At 52.6% G+C, this 20,574-nt stretch overlaps 1 protein-coding gene and 1 long non-coding RNA gene across 3 annotated transcripts in view; one reads left to right on the top strand and one right to left on the bottom strand.

Moving 5' to 3' along the window:
- The window catches only part of SYNPO (synaptopodin), a 56,134-nt gene that overhangs the window by 17,268 nt on the left and 18,292 nt on the right, over positions 1–20,574 (bottom strand). Inside the window, exon 2 of one of the 2 annotated variants that reach the window (XM_079145971.1) lies at positions 19,353–20,027. In XM_079145971.1, coding sequence (XP_079002097.1) covers positions 19,353–19,776 — 424 coding nt within the window. In that variant the 5' untranslated portion in view covers positions 19,777–20,027. Of the gene's footprint in view, positions 1–14,333; positions 14,452–19,352; positions 20,028–20,574 lie in introns of those variants that run through there. The other variant, XM_079145972.1, reaches the window with a different exon arrangement.
- Positions 10–13,629, top strand: LOC306664874. Its single transcript, XR_013764822.1, has 3 exons — positions 10–2,763; positions 10,220–10,333; positions 12,209–13,629. It is a non-coding gene; the product is annotated as an uncharacterized lncRNA (long non-coding RNA).

Here is a 20,574-nt window from a genome sequence, read left to right on the forward strand (position 1 = left end):
CCAATCAACCCACCCCACGCAGCCAGATTCACCTTCCCCGCTCCACTCTCCTTTCTCTCCTGCTCAAAAACCTCGATGTCTCCCAGGACATGGGGATTGAGAAGAGGGTCTCGCTCATCCTGGCATTCAAACACCTGACATCAGGGCCTGCCTGAGAGCTCACTAGCCCTCTCTCTGCGCCCTAAGCAATGGCGGAGGGAGTTCCATGCCTCATGGTTCCCACACCTGCCCTGGGACTTCCTGCCGGCAGAGAGCACCTTTCACACAGACCTCCCCACACGGAACACTGCTGTGTTTCACATTCTTTTTGTGTACCCTAATCCCCAGCCTCCCAACTAACTCAAATGCTACTGTCCCCTCCCACAAGCCCTCCCTGATCACCAAAGTTTCATCTGCACCATTCGGTGCATTATTCATGTTAGTAAAAATTACCCTTCAAGATGTGCTCACGTGCCAGTCCCCACCACAGGCCCGCGCCTCATTTACCTTCACAGTGACCCAGAAGGACAGCAGTAACCCCATCTCCACATTAGAGGAGAAACTGACTCAGTGGGCACAGTAACTTGTTCAGGGTCACACAGTCTCAGAGGTACAGCTATGTTTCAAACCCAAAATGGCCCAACTGAGCCTAGGCCTGTCACATGGCCTGCACGGTCTCTACCAAGATTTAGCTTCATAGCCATCATGGTCTGGGTCTTACCCCCCACCCCTGCCCATAGACTATATAAGCCTTGAGGGCGGGTCTCACTTCTGTATTCCTCCAGCCCATCTTCCACAGCCGCTTGCAGAATAATGATGAGCTGATCAGGATGACAGTAGACAACATTTGGGGAGCACCAGATGCTGCAAGCAAGGGGTTCAATATGTCTTTCATCGAATCCTGACAGCAATCATAAAGACAGTCACTTTATGACCAATGAGGAAAACGAGGGGTGGAGAGTTAGCTAACTCATTCAGGGTCTCACAGCCAGCAAGGGGCACAGCAGAGCTGGAGCATGAACAGTCTGATCCCAAAGTTGGGCACCTTCCTTCTGGAGAGCTCTGCCCGCAACGTGCACACACTTGCCCCACCCACTCTCCTAGACCCAGCCCAACTGCCACCTCTTCCAGGAAGCCCTCATCAACCATCCAGACTCCTAGATTAGTGCTCCTCCCTTGCTTATCCTGGCTCAGGGATCCCAGAACAGGAGGGAGGCTCAGAGGAAATCACAGGCTAAGAAAGCTCAGAAACCACTGAAGAAAGAGGCTGGATCTGTTTGAACTCTTGTATTTTCCCTGCTGACAGTGGAATGGGATCAGGGAGGGCACAGATGGGGGAAGAGGGGAGACAAAGATGTGGGGTCCCAAATCAATGCAGGCGGGACTGGCTGCTATCCCTGCAGACAACAAGCACAGTCCAAACTGCAGGTTTACCAGGACCCTGCCTCAGTGTCCTGGCCAGGAACCAGGAGTCAGGACCAGAGCATCCTTCCTGCCTGTTCTATTGGCCTAATCACTAATATAATCAGAAGATTTTAGAAACTTAGACACTTTGTAAACTTAGGCAGTTTTAGTCCTAGGCAGACAGCAACCTGCAGAGCAGTTTTCCAGAGGGCCAATGTCAGAGCCCAGGCTCCCAGCTCCCATCCCGCCCTTTGGAAGCCAGTCCTGCCCTCTCCGAGCCCCCTCCTCTTGTGTTACTCCCTCACCCCAGCTCCCTGGAAGCCTTGGGCGACTAAAAGGACTGTTGCATCCTTCCCTTCCAGAAAAAACACATAATCCAGGTGACGCAAAGGTGGCAGCCTAGGGCAGAGAAGAGGTGGATCCCCTTAATCTGTGTTTCTGCCAGGAGCAGGTAAAAGCCTAGGTCATCTTGGTCCCCACCACGAGTCCCAGGGCCTGGAACACTCTGGGTCCTGCACAGAGATATGGCTCTTTCCCTTAGCCCTATGCCAGTCAAGGGCCAAAGCCAGCCTTCCTCCTCTCTAAATGCCCCCAGACCCAGCAGAGGTCTTCACCAGGAAGTCTTCAATAATTGCTGACTAAATCACCCCCTTGGGAGAAGCACTCCCACATCCAAAGCCTCCCAGCTTCACATCTGCTTCAACATTTGCCCCTGGAGCCTGATTCTAGATCCCTCTAGATTCTAGACTGGAGATCTTGAGAGCAGATACTGGCGGGTGGGGGAAGAGGGAAGGAGAGAGCGCTACATCTGCGGGTGGAGACGGTGATGAAACCTCAAGTTGCTGTGTTGGACCTGAGAGGTAGACTGTTCTGTGAGGTGCCAGGAGAACACGAGGGAAATGAGTTAAGAGGAAGCAATCAGGAAGGCTCCCTGGAGGGGACGGCATTTACTGCAAGTCTCCAAAGAAGATCTAAGGGGGCGTTACAAGCAATGGGGACAGCGCTCCAAGGGCTGAAAGGCTCAAGGTAATCCCCACACTTCCTTAACCCACCCCCATTACCCAAATGAAGAGCCTCAGGAGAGGAAGGAACCTTTGACGCGACCACGCCCATCGGCCTTGCGCAGAGGCGAGGCGAGGGTGAGCCGGGTGAGCCAGGCACAGATCCACCCGGCCATGTATATTGCAAGGCTCGTGCCCCGAATCCAGGCGCCCCGTGTCCCTGCCCCGGGCCTCCGGGTGGGTTACATAACGCCCACTGCTCCAGTCTCCGAGCCAGCGCGGCCCAGAGCCTCCTCTCCTCTCCTGCCTTCTGTCTCGGCTGCTTCCTTCTCATAGAAGAGGCCGCTGTGCAGCCGAAAACGAAGGCCAGCGCCCTGCGGTAAATTCCCCACATTCCTTCCTCACAGAAAAATAAATAACCCGGGAGGAAAAAACGCAGGAGGAATGGTAATGACGGCCCAAGCCCGCTGGAGACGCAGCGCGGGCTCGCGGGATAAACAGCGAGGGGCCGGGGCGCCCTCCTGGGAGGCAGGTTCTCAAATGTCGCTTTGGCACCGACGCGGGCTCTGGAGCACCAACGCACCCCCGGCCCCTCGCCTCTCGCGGGCTCCCCAGGCGGTGCTCATCCTCCCCGGTCTCGAGCTCGCTCGCACCTGCCCACGAAGGCGCTGGGCATCCCTGGGCAGATGGCAAGGGATCACCATGGGACCATGAGCAAACGTGGCAGGGGCCGGTGCACTCAGGTTCACTCAGGCTGCTGCCTCCTGTGCACGTCTGTGTGAGCGATTCCACCATTAAGTAGGGTATCGTTTTTATGACATTTGATTTTATCCTGGCAAAGCTGTGAGGTAGGGAGTGCGCTTCTCTCCATTTTGCATATGAGGAAGCTTGAGGCTCAGAAAAGTTTGGGAATTAAGATTCAAGATATTTGTCCAGTGAGTTGAATGCGGGTTGCTGGAAGCCAGCCTCTCACTCCTGTATCCCTTCGACTGCCTACTTCTCCCCAGATAGCCCTGCTTCACCATATTCAACCACATGCAGCCTGTTCCCCTCCCCCTGTGTTCAACAGGACATCCCATTCAACATGCTGGGCTACCTTTGGGAAATCACTTCACCTCTCTAAATCTCAACTTCCTCATCAGTAAAACAAGAATGAAATATCTGCTTGAAGGAGTAACTACTGAGCAAATGAGATGCAGAAATGATTTATAAAGTATAAACCACTGTACACACGTGAGCGGAATTTTAACTCTGGACTTTTGCACACACCTACCTCTGCATGACGCTTCAAGGCTGGAGCTCTAGCTGTCTCCTCCCCTTGCTCTTCTTCACCAGCTCTGTCACAGCACACATATCCCAGTTCCTGCCCCATCCCTCACAGCACCCTCTGCAGAGGAGACCCTGGCATTGACCTCTATCCATTGTGCTGTAGCAGGAGAGCAAGTTTGAATCCCTGGGCCCCAGGAGCAGAGCCCAGAGGGATTCCTGGGAGGGAAGGAGCAGCCTGCACTGGCTGGGGGGCTAAAAGGTCCCACCGTGGCTCATCACCAACCAGGGGTTCATCACCAGAGGGGAGCTGGAGGCCACTGCAGGCTGCAGACCCTGCCCCTGCCCCCACTGACATTCCCGGAGTTTCTGACTCCCTCCAACAGGAGGAATCTCCTGGCGGGAGGCTGAATCATCCAGGCCTGCCCTCCCCCTTTCCCTCACACTACAAAAGAAGACTGGAGGTCAGGACATTTGGTGCCAGTGTCTGTCCTATCACAGTTTGGATGACATTTGGCTAGTCCCTAAGGCTCTTTGAGGCTCAGTTTACCCATGTGTTCAAAGGGGTAATTGGACTGGACCAACAAGTCCCAGAGTGTGGTGCCCACCCCCTCTGGTGAAAGCAAAAAGGATTTCAGGTGGAATCCTAACATCTGAAAGTCCCGATAGTTTCAAATACATATTGGAAAATACACACCAAACCTGTGGTCTCAGGTATATTACTACTTACCTGACTAGGGGAAGACTAAAGTTGATATCTCAGTAACAAAATTAGACAATTTAATCTAGGTGGTACATGGACTCATTCATTCAACCCATAGTTACTCATAACGATTAAAAGGTCAGGCACTGTTCATGGTCATGGAGAAAAACAGACAAAAAAATATATATCACTGCTTGTGCCAGGTACAGCGGCACACACCTGTAATTCCACTGATGCAGGAGGCTGAGACAGAAGGATGGCAAGTTTGAGGCCAGCCTTAGCAACTCAGTGAGACCCTAAGCAATTCAGCAAGACCCTGTCTTAGAAAAAAAAAAAAAAAAATGTTAAAAAGGGCTGGAGATGTGGCTTAGTGGCTAATCCCAATCCCCCGTCCCCTAAAAAAAAATCTGCTTGTACCTAGTAGGGGAGCAAGGTAATAAATGTATGATTAAGTCAGATGGTAAATGCTATGGAGAAAAATAAAACATGGATGAGATGCATGGAGTGGGGAATGGTTGGCAAAGGTAAATATGGTAATCAGAGTTGTCCTTACTGAGATGGCACATCCCAGTGAAGCATCCAGAGAGTGAGGCACAGGCCTGTCTAGGGAAAGAGAAGCAGGGGGAGTAGCTAATGCTAAGGTCCTGAGGCAGGCGACACCTGGCAGGTTGCAGGATGGTGTGGAGGTGGAACACAAAAAGGAAAGTGGGTTCTCTAAGTGGAGCTCTACTTTTGCTCTTTGGGATCACTGGGATTCCCCCTGCATTGCCCCCACCCCTCTCTCTCTTTCTCCCGTTCCTGTTCACTTCTCAATGCTGGAGAGAACCCCAAAGAGCAGCAGCATAACTCCTCTGCACATATGCCCAGGCATGGAAGGGCTGCTAGCTTCAAACCTGCACTACATGCATGTGTGCGCTCCACGGCGGGAGCGAGATGTACACACATATATGTGCACACTGAGCATCTGAGGACGTGCGCACAGAGGAACACGCATATATGTGCATCAGGTGCTCACCCTGTGGGAGGGCGCCTGTCCCCCTCCTGCCAGCCTGCCCTGTATATAGGTGACAAGTTCCCAGACAACATTTGCCTCGAGGACACGTGCTACCGGAGGAAGGGAAAGGGTGGTGAGGCTTCAAATCACATCTCAGTATCTCTGACCCTGAGTCATAGTCTTCCCTTTCCCAAGGGTCCATTAAAATCTGCCACCTGATGCTCAAGTGACCCAGGGGATCATGCTGCTGAGGAAAATGTCTCCTTTTCTACCCCTACAGCGATGAAACAGGATAAGTCATGTGAAAGGCTCAGCACAGCACTGTAACGTTAGCAGCCACTACCAGCAGCAGCCACCATCAGAGCCTCCCCACTCCTTTAGGTGCCTGGGGATAGCTGAAGAATAAGAGGCACTGGAGGCCTCGACTTGGTCTCTGACTCAGTGTGAGGCCTGGCGCAAGTTCCTTCCCCTCTTCTGCTCAGACCAGAAACTCAGAAGGTACATCAGAATCCCTCAGGGAATTAGTTCAACATGCAGATCTCTGGGCTTCAACCCAAGCCCATGAGAACACAGTATATGCATAGGCTCTCTGAGGGTTTCTGATGCACAGCCAGGTTGGGGACCCACTGGCTTTAGACTCAATAATTTTATAAGTAATTTATAGTAACACATAGGAAAATGCCTGAACTGTGGTCAGCACATAGTAAGGCTCCATAATGTTAACCAAATATGCATTTAATAAAATATATTTAGATAATTACATGCAGTAATTATATTCTATTCTTTGAATACATGCAACACTTTTATAGTTTTCCTAGCACTTTTTATCTATCAGAAACAGAGGCAGAAGCTGGGTGCTATCGTGCATGCCTGTAATTCCAGCTACTTGGAAGGCTGAGGCAGAAGGATCACAAGTTTGAGGCTAGACTCAGCAACTTAGTGAGACCCTGTCTCAAAATAAAAAATAAAAAGAGCTGTGGGTATACCTGGGTGGTAGAGTATCACTGGGTTCAATGCCCAAGACAACCAAGAAAAGGAAGGAAGGAAGAATGAATAAATAGAGGCAGAGGAGGGACTGTCAAGACGGTTTTACAGACTAGATAAGTGTGGCAGAGAAAGGCCAAGGAACCTCCCCAGGATCTCACAGCACACAGGTACACAGGTCTTTGAGTCCCAGCCTCATGAGATGTGCCACCTTGGAGTCTTGTACACTCACCCCCTGTGATTTCGACTTCCAGCCTACAGAATAGCTGACCTTCCATCCAGGCTCATGAAAACTCTAGACACACATGACTAGCAACTCAGGATTCACCAAGAGCAGGACGATCTCTACCAGCTGATTTTCCTCCAGCATAAAGTTCCCTCTCGTGGGGCAGAACAGGGGTTCCCAAAGCCTTCCCCTCACACTACCATTTGATCTAAAATAGTTTTGTCCTAGCCCATCTGATCATGAGCTATGGTGACTTGGAGCAAGCCTTGTGTGTGCCAAGCCTCAGTTTCCTCCTCTGTAAAAGGGTCTCCTAATTCCTGAGTGGTTGCACAGACCAGCTTACACCTGTGCAAAGTGCCCATTGTCAGGCCTGCACACACGCTGACTTGCTGGCCAACGTGTGAGCTTCTGGAGGCAAGAACTGGGTTTCATTCATCAGCGCACCCACACTTGCTGCCTGTGACCCGTGCTCAATAAACATGGGCTGCACGAATAAAAAATGAAACTATTTCGCCAAGCAACTTTTTCCCAGCCCTAGTTAACCATTCTATTTTATGACCCAATACCCTGCTGGATGGCCAAGGATGGAGGGATGGGCGATGGGTCCTGGGAAGTTTCTCTCCCCTCCGCACACAGACGCAGTGACGAAGGCTGTGCTGTGAGGGCCGTGTCCCAGGAGTCCTGAATGTAATCCTGTTGACTCAGAGGCATAAATAATGCACTAGTATGTTCTCTGCTCACCACCCTGACACTCTAAGAATAGCACTGGCTACCCTTTCAGGGACTCCAAAGGGGAAGAGGGCAGGACACCAAGATGGGGGCAGGCAGGAAAGATGTCACTGGGCTGTGGACTGTGAAGCAGCCTTTATGCAAGTGCACCTTTCCAAACTCCTAAGACAGAGGACCCTGGTGATCAGAGCCAAGAAGGCTCATGAAGGCCACCTGGGCAGCAGTTCCCCCAGGGGTCAAGAGAGGCCTGAGAAGATGTCCCCTCTCCCCACACTGTTTATCTTTTCCTCCTACCCTGACACTCTTCCTGATAAAGCCTGTGCTTCTAACTTACCCTTCCTCGATCCTGGGATGAATCCAGAGTGGCTAGGTCTCCTCTTATGTGTTTCATATTACAAACTTTGGAGAGGGATGATTTTACCGGACCTTAGCCTTTTTTTTTTTTTTTTTTTTTTTTTTTTTTTTTTAAAAATGGTTGGCCTAGAAAGGTGTACTCCTTTCGAGGAGCACAGAGGAATTACCCACAGATGTCGCTGAAATGCACATTCTGATTCAGGAGGTCTTGGGTGGGGCCTGATTCTGCATTTTCAACAGCAAACTTCATTGATGCTGATGCTACACCCATGGGCCACACTTTGAGTACAGAAAAACAAGGGTATTTCCTGTTGCACAGATGGGGAGACTAAGGCCCAAAGAAAAAAGAATGTGGCCAAGAGCAGACAGCAGAGCTGGGCTCAGTATACAAGCGTCTGGACCGCCTTCCTGGGCCTTTGGCTTTAGGGGACCTTGAGTGACTGCAGTCACCTGCCCAGGAGCATGCTCTCACCAGCTGGAGGCTGAGGCTGGTAGACCACCATGCCCTTCCTTGAAGGCAGGTGCATCAGGTGGTCATTCAGATGCAAACGAGATCCAGGCAGAGCAAGAGACAGCCCCATGTACTCTGCATGAAACCACCCAGTGTGGAGGGACACCAGGATGGGCGTGCAGGGAAACAGGTAAGGCAACACCAGCTGAGACCAGCGTCAGGGAGGTTTCTCCTTCCTGGCATCTGCCTCATCCCCTTTGGGCTCCAGACCCAGAATGACTAGCCCCACTGGCCACTGCCTCACACTGCAGATCCTGTCACCTCTCTGAGTGGGGTCTCCAGAACTGCTTCTTAGTTCTAAATGAGAGAAGGGATCTTGGAAGGTTCTATACAGCTATAAAGCTTTTACTGATGTCATTATTCTGCCAATACTTGAGGCCCAGAGAGGGACAGGGCTTCATTCAAAGCCACACAGCCAGTGTGTGGTGACACCCGACCTCCCTGGCACAGCTCAAAGCCAAGAGCTTAGTTTCAGGCCCACCCAAGCTCAATAAGAGCACCATCTGCCTGGAGGCTGGGCAGGGGTGGAGGAGGAGAGGAGAGGGTAGCCAGGGAGCAATGGGCCTCAGGCTCAGAGCCAGTGGGAGGTGGGTGGGGCCCCCAGCAGGAGACCTGAGTGGGGCCTGGCAGCCGGCACAGGGTAGCCAACTGGCTCAGGCTGGGTAGTGGCAGGCTTATTCCCCTTGCGCGTGACAGTCTATTTTTTAATCAGTATCCTCCCCATCCCCCAACTCCTAAAGAGCCCTGTATCAGGAGTCAAGTTCTGGCTGAGGTCTGGGCTACCCTGGGGATCAATGAAGGGCACCCCACGTCCGTCTTTCCATGCTTAGTACTAAGCAGCCCCAAAAGTACACAAGAGGTGTAGGGATAAAGAGCTCCCTCCTCTGTGCAGCCTTGGCTGGTCCCTGGACTCTTCGACCTCAGTTTCCCCTATCTGTACGGTGACGGGGAAGGGGAGCTGCCAACCTGCATGGCAGTATTACACCTCGAGCGTTCAGCATCTACTCCAGCCCCACAACATTAACAATGCTCACTCATCAGGCCCTGGCAGGGCCTTCCATGTTCATGGTGCCCACAGGGCACACTTAATCCTCCCTGACCTACTCCTAGAAGAGGGGAAGGGAAAAAAAGGTGCTGAGCTGGTTCAAATGCCAACCTCAGAAACCTCTGCTTCAGACCTAGTGAAGTTTCCTCCTTCCAGGTCCTGAGGAACAGAAATGGTAAGGATCAAAGGAGAACGCTGTGTGTTCTTGGGCAAGTGGTGTGATCTCTCTGTCTTTGGCACTCCTTCTACAGTAGGAGAGATTGTGTTGTATACTAGTGAAGCTCACAGTCTTTGGTGTCAGACGGCCTGAATTGGCATCTGGCCACTTACTAGCTGTGTGAGTGTGGGAGCTCACTTACCTGACCTCTGTGCCTCAGGTTCCCATATATAAAACGATGATACTGCAGTACTCACCTCACAGAGACGCTGAGGTATAAAGAGCTTGGAACACTCGTGGCCCATAGGAAATAACAATAAGTACTTTTCAGTAACGGTGGCCTTTTACTAGGAATAAAAGTAAGGCTCCCCTTGGAGATCCTTAGTCTGTAAGACATTTTATTCTAGAGGATTAGGTGCCAGGGCCTCAGGTCAGCCCACTCTCTTGTCCTGCTCATCTGACTGTCCCTTCCTTGACCCAGTGATTTTGGTGTCTTTCACACCTAGGATCTCAGATCCTCACTGCCCATTTCACAGCCACTGAGGACTGAAGCCTGAGACCCAAAGGTTTGCCCAAGACCACCAGCCTGTTAGCCATTCCATAAGCTCCGTCCAGACCCCTTCCCATTGTGCTCATGTCCATCCTCCCACTGTCAAAATCTGTTCCTGGGAAAACATCAAAAAGTAATTTACACTGATATATGATGAGTCTTGGGCCCCAGTCCATCTCCTCAAGGGCTTGTTATTTTCACAGAGATCAAGACATGATAATACTATTAATAAGGTGTAGCTCATTTTTAAAATATTTATCACACATTTCATTTTCATAGTAACAGTACAGGGTCTATTATTGTCTCTGTTTTATAGATGAGGAAACAAAAGTCCAGACAGCTTACATAATGTGCTCAAGATCTCCAGCTGATCAGCAGTGGAAGCCAAGGGTCCACCACAGTCCTTGAGCATTGGCCTCGGGGAAAGCGGGTAACACAGGAGCAGGCGGACTGGGTTCCACCTGCAGCACCCTGGGAGGCTGAGCAGACAGGGCAGGATGGGGTCAGCCCAGTACCACACCAGCCTGCCTCACCAAGTGGAAAAGATGAAGCCAGGACGGAGGAATTCCAGGCAGCAGCCAGTGGTGACGATTTCATTCCAGAGAGAGGGCTTTTTGTAAGCCTCTGGAATTGCAGGGCCTGGGGGCTGTTCCCAGATTGACTCCTCCTCTGTCCACACTGAGTAGCAATTGAACCCCAATGCCCTGGGACAGCTCACAAAGGACTCTGTACACACACACTGGCCTAACTTGCAGAGACTCCCCCTAGGCAGGCCCAGGCTCCCTCTGGCCAGATCCCAGGCCCAGCTCCTTTGGGTCTGCAATTGACAGCCCTGGGAGTGGGGGACACAACTAACACCCACCCGCCCACCCCCATTAGGACATTTACCACCCTCTGCCACACCCTTCCACCCAACCCAAACCCCTCCCATTCTTCTGGACCCCAGTTCCTGACAAGCCCGCTCCAGGAAGCCCTCATCACCCTTCAAATACCATTTAGACTTCTGCCCCTCTGTCACCTCCAGAGAAAAGCCTTCCCTAACCATAAACCCAAAGTAGCCCTTCTCGCTCTTCTCCATCTTAAAAGCACAACCTTTTTTTTTTTTTTTTTTTTTCATGCTGATTTACCTATCTGGAATCACCTTGACCATGTATTTCCCTTTTTTCTTTTCTCAGCCCCTCAATTAAAGTGCATGCTCCTTGAGGGCCGGAACCTGCCTGTCCTATTTACTACTAACCCCAGTTCCCAAGCACCCATCCAACCATGGACACTGAGGTCCCTAGAGGGCAAGGGATTTACCCAAGGTTACGAAGCCAGTGAGTAGGCGGCAGGGGTCAGCCTGGCACTGCAGCCTGGGCACTTGGCCTTTCCCAAATCTCTCCCCATTGACCCTTAGCCAGCCTGTCTTGCCCTCATTACAGTGGGGTCAGAGCCTGCAGGTCTCTGCCAATAGTGTCCCCTTCATTTCCCTGGTGACCCATGATGCCCAATCTAGGCAGCCCTGCCTGCTTCCCCTCTGTCCCTCGTCCCTCCCTTCCTGGCATCAGCGGCTCCAATGAGCTCATGTCTGGAAGGTTGGGAGCTGCCCTGAAGGAAAAGGTGCCTCCGGGGGGCCAGAACCCTGGGGCTGGAGGTGTGCTGATCCTCGTGGGAAGGCATCCCTGGCAGCGGGAGGGAATCCACTGACCACACGCAGTCTGCCTCCTGGAGCTACGAAGGGAGCTCAGGGAGACACCCATCAACCGGAGATCAACATGACTAGGGGTGGAGGGGAGATGGAGGGAAGGCTCCTCCTGTGCTTCTCTCCTCCCTCCAGATGCTTCACTGTCACTTGTGCCCTCCCACATATCAAGGAGTTGCTCTTTCCCAAGGAGAGAGGGCTCTGCTGCCTTCTACCCACAGAATCACCCTGGGCAAATAGCTTACCCTTCTTGGTCTCAGTCTCCCTGACAGGAAAACTGGAGACTAGGTAAAATGACTGAAGAAGCTAGCCAGGAACCAAGCACCAGAATGCCACAGGTTTGTGCTCCCCGTCCCCACACTTTAGGGAAAGAACAGAGAAGGGCAATAGCTGACAAGGGGGAGAAGTTCAAGACCTTATTTTAACTATGTAAATGCTGTGACTGAAAAATCACAACTTAGTTCAAATGGGGGTGGGGGTCATGGGGCTGGCTGATGGTTTGCAAAGTGGGAGCAGACCTAAAAGGTGGGGCTGCAAGCCAGGGTGACACAGCAGCAATGATTTATGTGTGAGAAGTTCTTCGAATATCAAACTTGACTGATCCTAGTTCATCCTCTTTTACAGATAGAAAAACAGGACCAGAGAGAAAGAACCATCCCAAGATCTCATACAGAGAACAAGGAAGCAGATGCCCCTAGCAAGCAAACAGGGCATTTCCAACTCTCTTGAGGGGGTCTCATCTCTTCCCAAAGCAATAAGGTAAGTAGTGGCAGGAGTGAACCATTAGTGTCAGTTTGTGCCTCTGGCCCTTGAGACTGGATGGGGGTCAGGCCCAGGGTTGGTGACGGGGCCTTTCCCCAGTGTACCCTCTTTCCCCTGATTAGCATCCTATCTCACCCTCCACTTTCCAACAGGACAAGGTTGGAGCACCTCTGACTGTTCTACAACCACCAGCACAGGGGCCCCTCAGTGACCATCCGGCCAACACTCCCACTGGGAGTCCCAGAGAGCAAGGGGCTTACTCCAAGATCATGCGGCAAATGGTTTGTTCCACTGCCACCTGCCAATCAGGATAGGGTGGAAGTGGGGAATGGGACACATGCTGCTTTCCACTCAGTTCTTGTCCCTTCTAGAAAATTCAGACATGGAACCCGGGGGGGGGGGGGGGGGGTCCCTGTCCCCATCCCAAATAAGCATATAACTTGGGAGTAGTTTGGGGAGATGAAAATAGACCTTTCCCCAAATTCCTCAGAGACCTTGCCAGGACAGTGAATGATGCTCTCCCACCGCCTATTCAACAGCGCTGAGGTTTGAAAGGAGCCCCACCCTAACTCCACTCACTTCACCTTTGGGGCCCCGATTCTCAGAGCAAATGGGGCAATCCCAGGGGTGTTGTAAAAATTTGATGTGGAAGGCCCAGGAGTTTCCCTCAGCCGGAGGGCACTCCGGAAAGCCCGTGATTTCCCCAGGTGAGGCGCCGGCCGGGTGGTCGGTGGCGTAGCGGTTTGGCGTCCTGCGTCCCCGCGCTGAAGGCAGATCCCGGTACCCGGCGGCCCCGCCCGCGGGAGGCGGGGGTGCAGGCCCAGCGCAGGCCGTTCCGCTGCCCCACGGGCGCCCATGTTGGTCCACCCGGGCCGCGCCCCACCCGCGGTTTCCCTGGGTCAAAGTAGCCCCACTTTCCCAGAGCGCCCGTGGGTCGCAGACCCCGGGCGGCTTGCCCGTTCGTGAGCCCGGGGCTGCCTTGACCCCCGATCCGCTGGCGGAGAGGGGCGCGAGGGCTGGAGCCCCCGCAACCCAGAGAACAGCTTCCCGTGGTCAGGGCGTCCTCCGGCTCCGGGGTTGCGGGAGAGCCGGAGATCTCTCCAACCTCAGCGTACAGGTGGAGAAACTGAGGCCCAGAGTGGAGGAGCAAGTTGGCCAAGGTGACCCTGCGTGCGGCGACTGGAGCCCAGATGTGCCACCGCTCCCAACGCGGTGCCAGCAACTGCGCAGGTGGGAAGGGCGAGGCGCCCGGCGCCCGCACCCCTGCCACGCCAGAGCCCCTCACTCACCTCCAGCCGCTGCGCGCGGTCCCCGAGCTCCCGGGCGCCGCCGCCTCGGCACACCTGGCCGCGTCCGTCAGCGCGCCCCGCCCCGAGGTCCCCGCTACCCCGCCCCGCGCTAGGCGCCGGCTTCGCGCCCGAAGCCCCCTCCTTGCCTCCGCCACCGCCGCCGCCGCCGGGAGGGCTGCTCGGGACCGAAGCCGGGAGATGCGAGCGGGGCGGGCGGGTCCGCGGCTCTCCAGCCGCCCGCTCCCCGGGGCCCTAGCGCCGCCCCTCCCGCCCGCCCCGCCCTCAGGGGTACGACTCCCCCCTCCGCTGGCTCGGCCTCCTGTCTCCAGGCGGGTCCCCCTTTCTCTCCCTTTTTCCTCTCGCTCTGACTCCCTCTCTGCTGCCTGGTTGCCTGTCTCTCCCATTTCCTCATCATTTTCTCTATCTCTAGGTCTGTCCGTCTGTCCCCAAATTCAATTTTCTTTCTGACCTGATGTGCTTGGTCGTCTCATTTCCCCCTCTTTTCTTTGTCCTTCCCATTAGTCCCCCTCCCTTAAATCTTTCTTTGTGATTCTGTGCGGCACCAGTGACACCATCTCCCGTCCCGAAAAAGTCCCCTTCAGGGCCATCACCCACCTTCATCTCAGCCTTAAAATCGAAAGGACTCTTTACCCTGGTAGGATTAGGCAAATGGGAGCTGAGGAGGTTTGCCATCTCACCATCAGCCAGACGCTGTTCCCAGACTAGTGGGTCAGCAACAGGGGCATGGGTGCTGAGATGCCTCTGTGGGGCTTTGGTTCCCCATCTTTTCCTTGAAGGGAATGGCATTCACATGGAGCTCTGCAGTCTTGTGACAGTGGTCAGTCTGCTTCAGAGTCACCCTGGGGATGCTATTAAAAGCCCATATTCCCACATTCCAGTCCCCCTCCCATGGGGAGGGTTTGGTGGACTTGGAAACAAGACTAAACAATCACCCTCCACAGCTCCCAAAAATTTTGAAGCAGGACTACACTTGGAAAAATGTTGACCTGAGCAGAGCACAGCGGTGCACACCTGCAATCCCAGTTACTCTGGACGCTGAGGCAGGAGGATGAAAAGTTCAAGGCCAGCCTCAGCAACTTAGCAAGACCCTATCTCAAAATAAAATAGGAAGGGCTGAGGTTGTAGCTCAGTGGTAGAGTGTTTGCCTAGCATGTGTAAGGCCCTGGATTTGATCTCCAGCATAAAAACAACAACAACAACAACAACAAAATGTTGAACTGGGTTTTCACAAGGTTTCCCTGGGTTTCCCACCCCTTGAACCAAGGTGATTGCACTTTCATCTGTCTTCTGTATCAAGAGCTCTATTTAGATTTCTGCAAAAGGGAAGTTAGAAGTGTGCTGATATAAGCCCACCCCACTCAAGGTTTTCTGAAACACAGACCTACAGGAGTTGGGGTCTTGGTTGTTCCCTGTCCACAGTGGGCAGGCTCAGAGTGTAGGAGGTCAGGTGACTGAGGAGACAAACTCTCTGGCCACTCCCATCCCACTGCCTGGCCTCAAGGGCCTCAGAATTCCTCTGACCCTATAGCCACTGGTCCTGTTTTGCTGGAGTGGGGCGGGGGGGTGGGGGGGGGAGGAGATTGGCACCAGGCAGGGTATTGCTTACCCTGAGAGTGCCTGTGCTGGAGAAGTGGTTGCAGCCCAGCCTGTGGGAAACCAGGAAACAAACTGTGTGGGTGAGAGGGAAAGAGAGACAGAGGCTGGGATTACTGTGTGGGTGGGTATGAAAAAGAAAGAGATGGGGAAAAGAAAGAAGGAGAGAAAGTGGTTCTGTCTGTATGTGGGTGTGTGACAGTGGGTGTGCAAGAGGGGATGTGCCTGTAGGAGAGAACGGGAATGCAAGAGAGCGTTCAAAGTGTAGGTGTGCAGCAAAAGAACATAGAAAAGAACAAGCTTTAACCTGCATCTGCGCTGGTAGGAGAAAATGGGCACATGTCTGCTATGTGTTTTCAGGTGGCACTGTAACTCTAAGCAAATCTAAAGCACATGTCCACATGTGACAGGCATGATGGGTGACAGGGCCTTCAGGAGGGTGTGTGCCAGTGTCTCCCCATTGCCCAGATGTGTGTCTGAGGGTATCCGTGTGTGCAGATATGTAAATCCATACATGTGTAACTGTTCGCATGAGAACATGATGTAGTATACATCATGGTTATATACATGTGTTTATGGATGCTTGTGTGTGAGTGCACAGTGAGGTATTTTGATACAGCCACTGTGGTGTGGGGTGTGGAAAGGGCAGTGGGCAGCTTCCTGCTCAGACTTCTGTTCTGGCTGTCCTCTCTCCCACAAGCCTGAGAAGCAGGGGCCTTGTCCTTGGCCCAGTGGCTACTGTCTGCTCTTAGCCTGGGTGCAGGCTCTTCTGTTTAATCAAAATCAATGCAGCCAGGAGCATGGCTCATCTGACAACCTAGACCCCTACTATCACCCCAAGACCATCCTGAGGCTCAGAACAGTATCTACTACAGTTGGAGAGACCTCTAGATACCCCTACCCCAATAACAAAAAGGTCACTGGCAAGGGAGAGGCTGGATTGGCAGTGGGTCCCAGTACCCCACCCCCAGTGCATCTGAAAGGGAGAGAATGTGGTTTGTCCGAATCCCCCCACCTACTCCCAGAGCCTGAACAACCTTTTACCAGCCCCAGGTGGGTGGAAGAACACGGCCTGCTGCCTCGTCTCCATGGAGACGAGGCAGCAGAGAGGGTGTTTAAAAGCATGGGGCCAAACCTCTCAGGGTTCAAATCTCGGTTTCTCCACCCACAGGCTGTGAGACTTTTGCCTTAGTTTCCTCATCTGTAAAACAGAGATAAGAAAAGTATGAACTTCATAGGGTTATTTAGAGCATGAAATGAAGTAGTCCATATGAAGCATCTAGCACAGTGCCTGGCAACTGAACAGGCACTGTTCAGTGAGGTAGAAGCCACCGGTTCCAGCCATTAGCTTTGCCACCAATTTACTATGTGACTTTGGACAAGTTGATCATTGTCCCTGAGCTTCAGAGCCTCCATCTGCAGTGATAATCTCCATGAGCCCAGTTATAACCAGATGAGACTGTGGAGAGGATGGTTACAGCATGAGGCTTTCTTGGTGAGCTGTGGAACAACTAGTTTGGCTGAGACCTGATCGTGAGCCCTATATTACACTTTCCTTCCCACATATATGCTCCTAAGTTGGCAGCAACTGGTGACAAGACACTTGAGCTTCAGGCTGCTGCCCACCTCAGCTGTCGGCAATCCCTCCCCTTACAGCCTACTAGCTGGTACTCAGACCTTGGAGAAATGGTACCAGTGCCCACTAACTCCAAGTGAAGATCTCTGCAGAAGATGCCCTGCCTGTACTTAAAAACCACCAGGGAACCCTCCAAGAGGCAGGTATAATTGCGGAAGAATGGGTGTAATTGTCTGAAGATGCTTATAATCCTTTGGCAATAAAGGAGGAAGCTTTAAAAGGAAGCCCTAATCCACTAATAACCTGGCAGTCCCACAGGCTCCTCTGCAGCTCTTCAGGCAGAGGGAAGGGACTCTGGCCACACCCTTTCCCCAGGGAACAGAAAGTCCAGTATGGGCTGTGACCCAAGACCACCCGGATTTTGTCTCTCCTGCATGACCCAGCTTCCTTCCTGTCTCCACCTCTGAGAAATCTACCCATTCTATCCTCCTGAGGTCATTCTTGTCCCCTTTGTCCCTAGAAATATTCATACTAGAACTAGGTGACCAGTGGATTGGACATTAAAGGAAAAAATGAACCAGACTGTTCAAGGCAAAGAACACCACCATAGTCTCAGTGCTGGTACTGCATTGCCTTGGGCAAGTGACTTGAATCTCTGAGCCTCAGTTTCTTCACCTGTAAAGTGGAGAGAATACTACCAGCCTTGAAAGGCTCTACAAGACAAGAAGAATGACCTAGCTTGGTGTGCGATACCAGTGGGTTACATTTAAGGTAATTCTTTCTTCTCTCCTCTCTACCCATGCTTTTCCACTCCAGGTATCCACGGACAGCGCATACAATTCCAGAGCAGAGTGACGGCTATGAGCACATGCCCGTATTCACAACACTGTGGTTGAAACATGTCCTAGCAGCTCGCTAGCCCCGCATCTCGGACAAATCACTTACATTCTCTGAGCCTCAGTCTTTTCATCTGTATAATGGAGATAACACTACACCCCCGGGGCACTGCCACCTGACTGAATGAAATAATACAGTGGGCTTGGCACAAGAAGCCTCGGCAAATAGTCTAATGGTTGAGTTGATGATAATCATTTCAATTGTTATCAGAGTCCCCACATACCTATTCAGATGATTGTAAAATTTCCAAAACTTTGCCACATCTAAGATCATTGTAACCTCCCAACAGCTTTATGAGGTAGATAGGACACTCCTAGTTTTATTTTACTTTCACAGATGAAAAAACTGAAGGTCACCAAGGGGAAGGGACTTCCTAGGGTTTGGCCAGTGAGCATTGGGTCCAGACTCTGAGCTCTGATCTATGTGAGGGGAGGCAGTAGATCCTGGATTTTCAGGCTCCAGGGGCCCCAGATTTGGACTGACTCTGGAATGAAGGCCCACCTCCAAATTTAATTCTGGTGAGTCTCCCTGGAGCCCTCTTCCTGCCTCAGAGGCACTGAAGGCCCCTCTTTACTCCTGCCCAGCTCCGTGTGTCCCAAGCCTGGGTGGGAACTGTGTTCATGGGGGTGATCAGAGACTGGAGAGAATTATTTCAGAGAGTAGAGTAGGCGGGAAGGCTGGTGAGATGCCAGCCTGGGCGTCAGAAACGCCTGCAGAGAAATGAAGTGTTCCTTCAGTTTCCTGACGCACGAGCCCTCCCAGGACTATGTCCCCCACACGCCCTGCACCCCTGAGATCTCCTGGCAGCAGCTCCTGCCTGAGCTGAGCATGGCCCCGCTCACGTCCTCCCCATCTGGACCCACTTCAGGTTTCCATGGGCCCAGTGGTGGAGGTGATTCAGCGTGGGTTTCCCTGCCCCGCCCTGCTCTGCAAACTCCAGTGCCTGCAGAGAAAATGACCCTCAGGCCTTCCTTCCTCCGTGCCACACGTGGAGTGCTCCCCACGTGCTGTCACTGGATCCTGCTGCAGCCCAGGTGACATAGCTTCTCCTTTGTCATCTCTAACAGATGGGAAAGCAAGGCCTAGGTGAGGAATATGGACCCAGCTCAGTCACTAATATGCCAAGTGACCTCCAGCAGTCTCTCGCTCACTCTTGGTCTATTTCCCCATTGAGGCTGGATTAGATAAAAGACTTCAGTGGCAAGCTTGGGCGCAGTGACCATGTCTGTTTTGTCCTGTCTGTACCCCCGGTATCCCCATGTGACCAGAACTCTCTTCATTTAATGAGGGGTCCTGCCCCATTGAATGATTGGAACTTTCATGGTCATTCATTACCTAATCATTAAAGGGAAGATGAGACTGAGAAATGGACCTTTTTCCATTCAAGGATGATAATGACGATAACGTGGCTTTCTTCCATTGCCTGATCACGTGCCCTCTTTGGCAGAGAAAGAAGTGAAGTTAGACAGGGTGCAGCTGGACCTGCCCGTAACTCACAGCTGCTTCTCTCTCTCCACAGCTGCTAATCTGGGCATGGTTGAGGGACTGCGACAGATCGCCATGTTTCATGGGAAAATATGCTGAAGAACCCCTGCTGGAGGACCTCTAGGGAGAAGGAATGCAAGCTTACCTGGTTTCTGGGCCACCCTGGGCCCAGGGCTGGGGCTGGGGCTGGGGCTGGGGCTGGGGCTGGCTGTCATCACCTGCTGGGCCTTCACCACATTCCAGTCCTGGTTGGTCCTGTTGTCATGCAGGGACCCCCCTGGTGCTTCCCTGGAACATCTGGGTGGCTGGATGCCCAGGGCTCTGGGCAGCTGTGGCAGCTTTTGGGTGGCTCTCCAGGCAGAGTTGCTGCTGCCGCTGCTGCTGCTGGCCACCTTGTTCTCTCCCAGGTCCATGGGCCCCACCTCTCCCTGCAGGCCCTCCTCACTGCTGCTTTCCTCGGCCTCCAGCGCCAGGCACCTGTAGCTCCCATCAGGGATCTGGAAGGTGCAGGGGGTTGGCCTCTCTTCTCCAGGCCCGAGGGGCTGTGGAGGGAAGTGAGGGCCCAGCATGAGGCTGCCTGTCCTGATGATGCAGAGGAGTGGGCACTGGCCTTAGGCTGGGGCAGCCTGAGTGAGCACTGCTCTTGGCTCCTCTTGGGGGCGTCCTCAGGCTCTCTGCAGATCCACCTTCAGAGAGTTGGGGGCGAGGTCCAGCCGAGAAGTAAGGTAAGTCCTTTCTGGGCTGGATGAGGAGACGGGCCCCCAATACCTTCTTCTTAACCCTTCTTGACCTCTGGAGTGGGAGGTCCCTTCAAGAAGATCTATCTGTACAAAGAGAAAAGGAACGGCACATGAGACAGCTCATCAAGTGTTTTGGGCTGAATTTCTGAGACCTGTCCATCTGCGGGTGGGCCAGAAAACTGACTAGGTTTCAGGGTACGGGCCTCACATGTGCACGGGGAAGGGTTGCCTAAGCCTCCATCATTCAGCATCCTAGATCGACACCATCTATTTGTGCTACCTGACACTCTGTTGACTTAATATTTTCCTTTGATAGACTTTAAATAATTTACTTCTATTACTTTAGACTTTCTTAAGCAATAATTACAGAGGGACCACAAGTATATTGAGCTAAGTCACTTCCCCCCCACCCCGATTCACATTAAATAAAAACCTAGTTATTTAAAAATATTTATCTGGGCACCACCAAGAAAAAATTCTTTCATGTCCCACCAAAAGTATATACACCTCAGGAATCACAGGAACAGCAGGTGAGGGTAAGAGACAGGGGACAGTTTTATGGTTGAAATTGGAATGTCCCTCAAGGGTTCATGTGTTGAAGGCTTGGTCTCCAGCACAGCAATATTC

Source organism: Sciurus vulgaris (genome assembly GCF_902686455.1).
Source record: "Sciurus vulgaris genome assembly, chromosome: 6".
Lineage (NCBI taxonomy): Eukaryota > Metazoa > Chordata > Mammalia > Rodentia > Sciuridae > Sciurus > Sciurus vulgaris.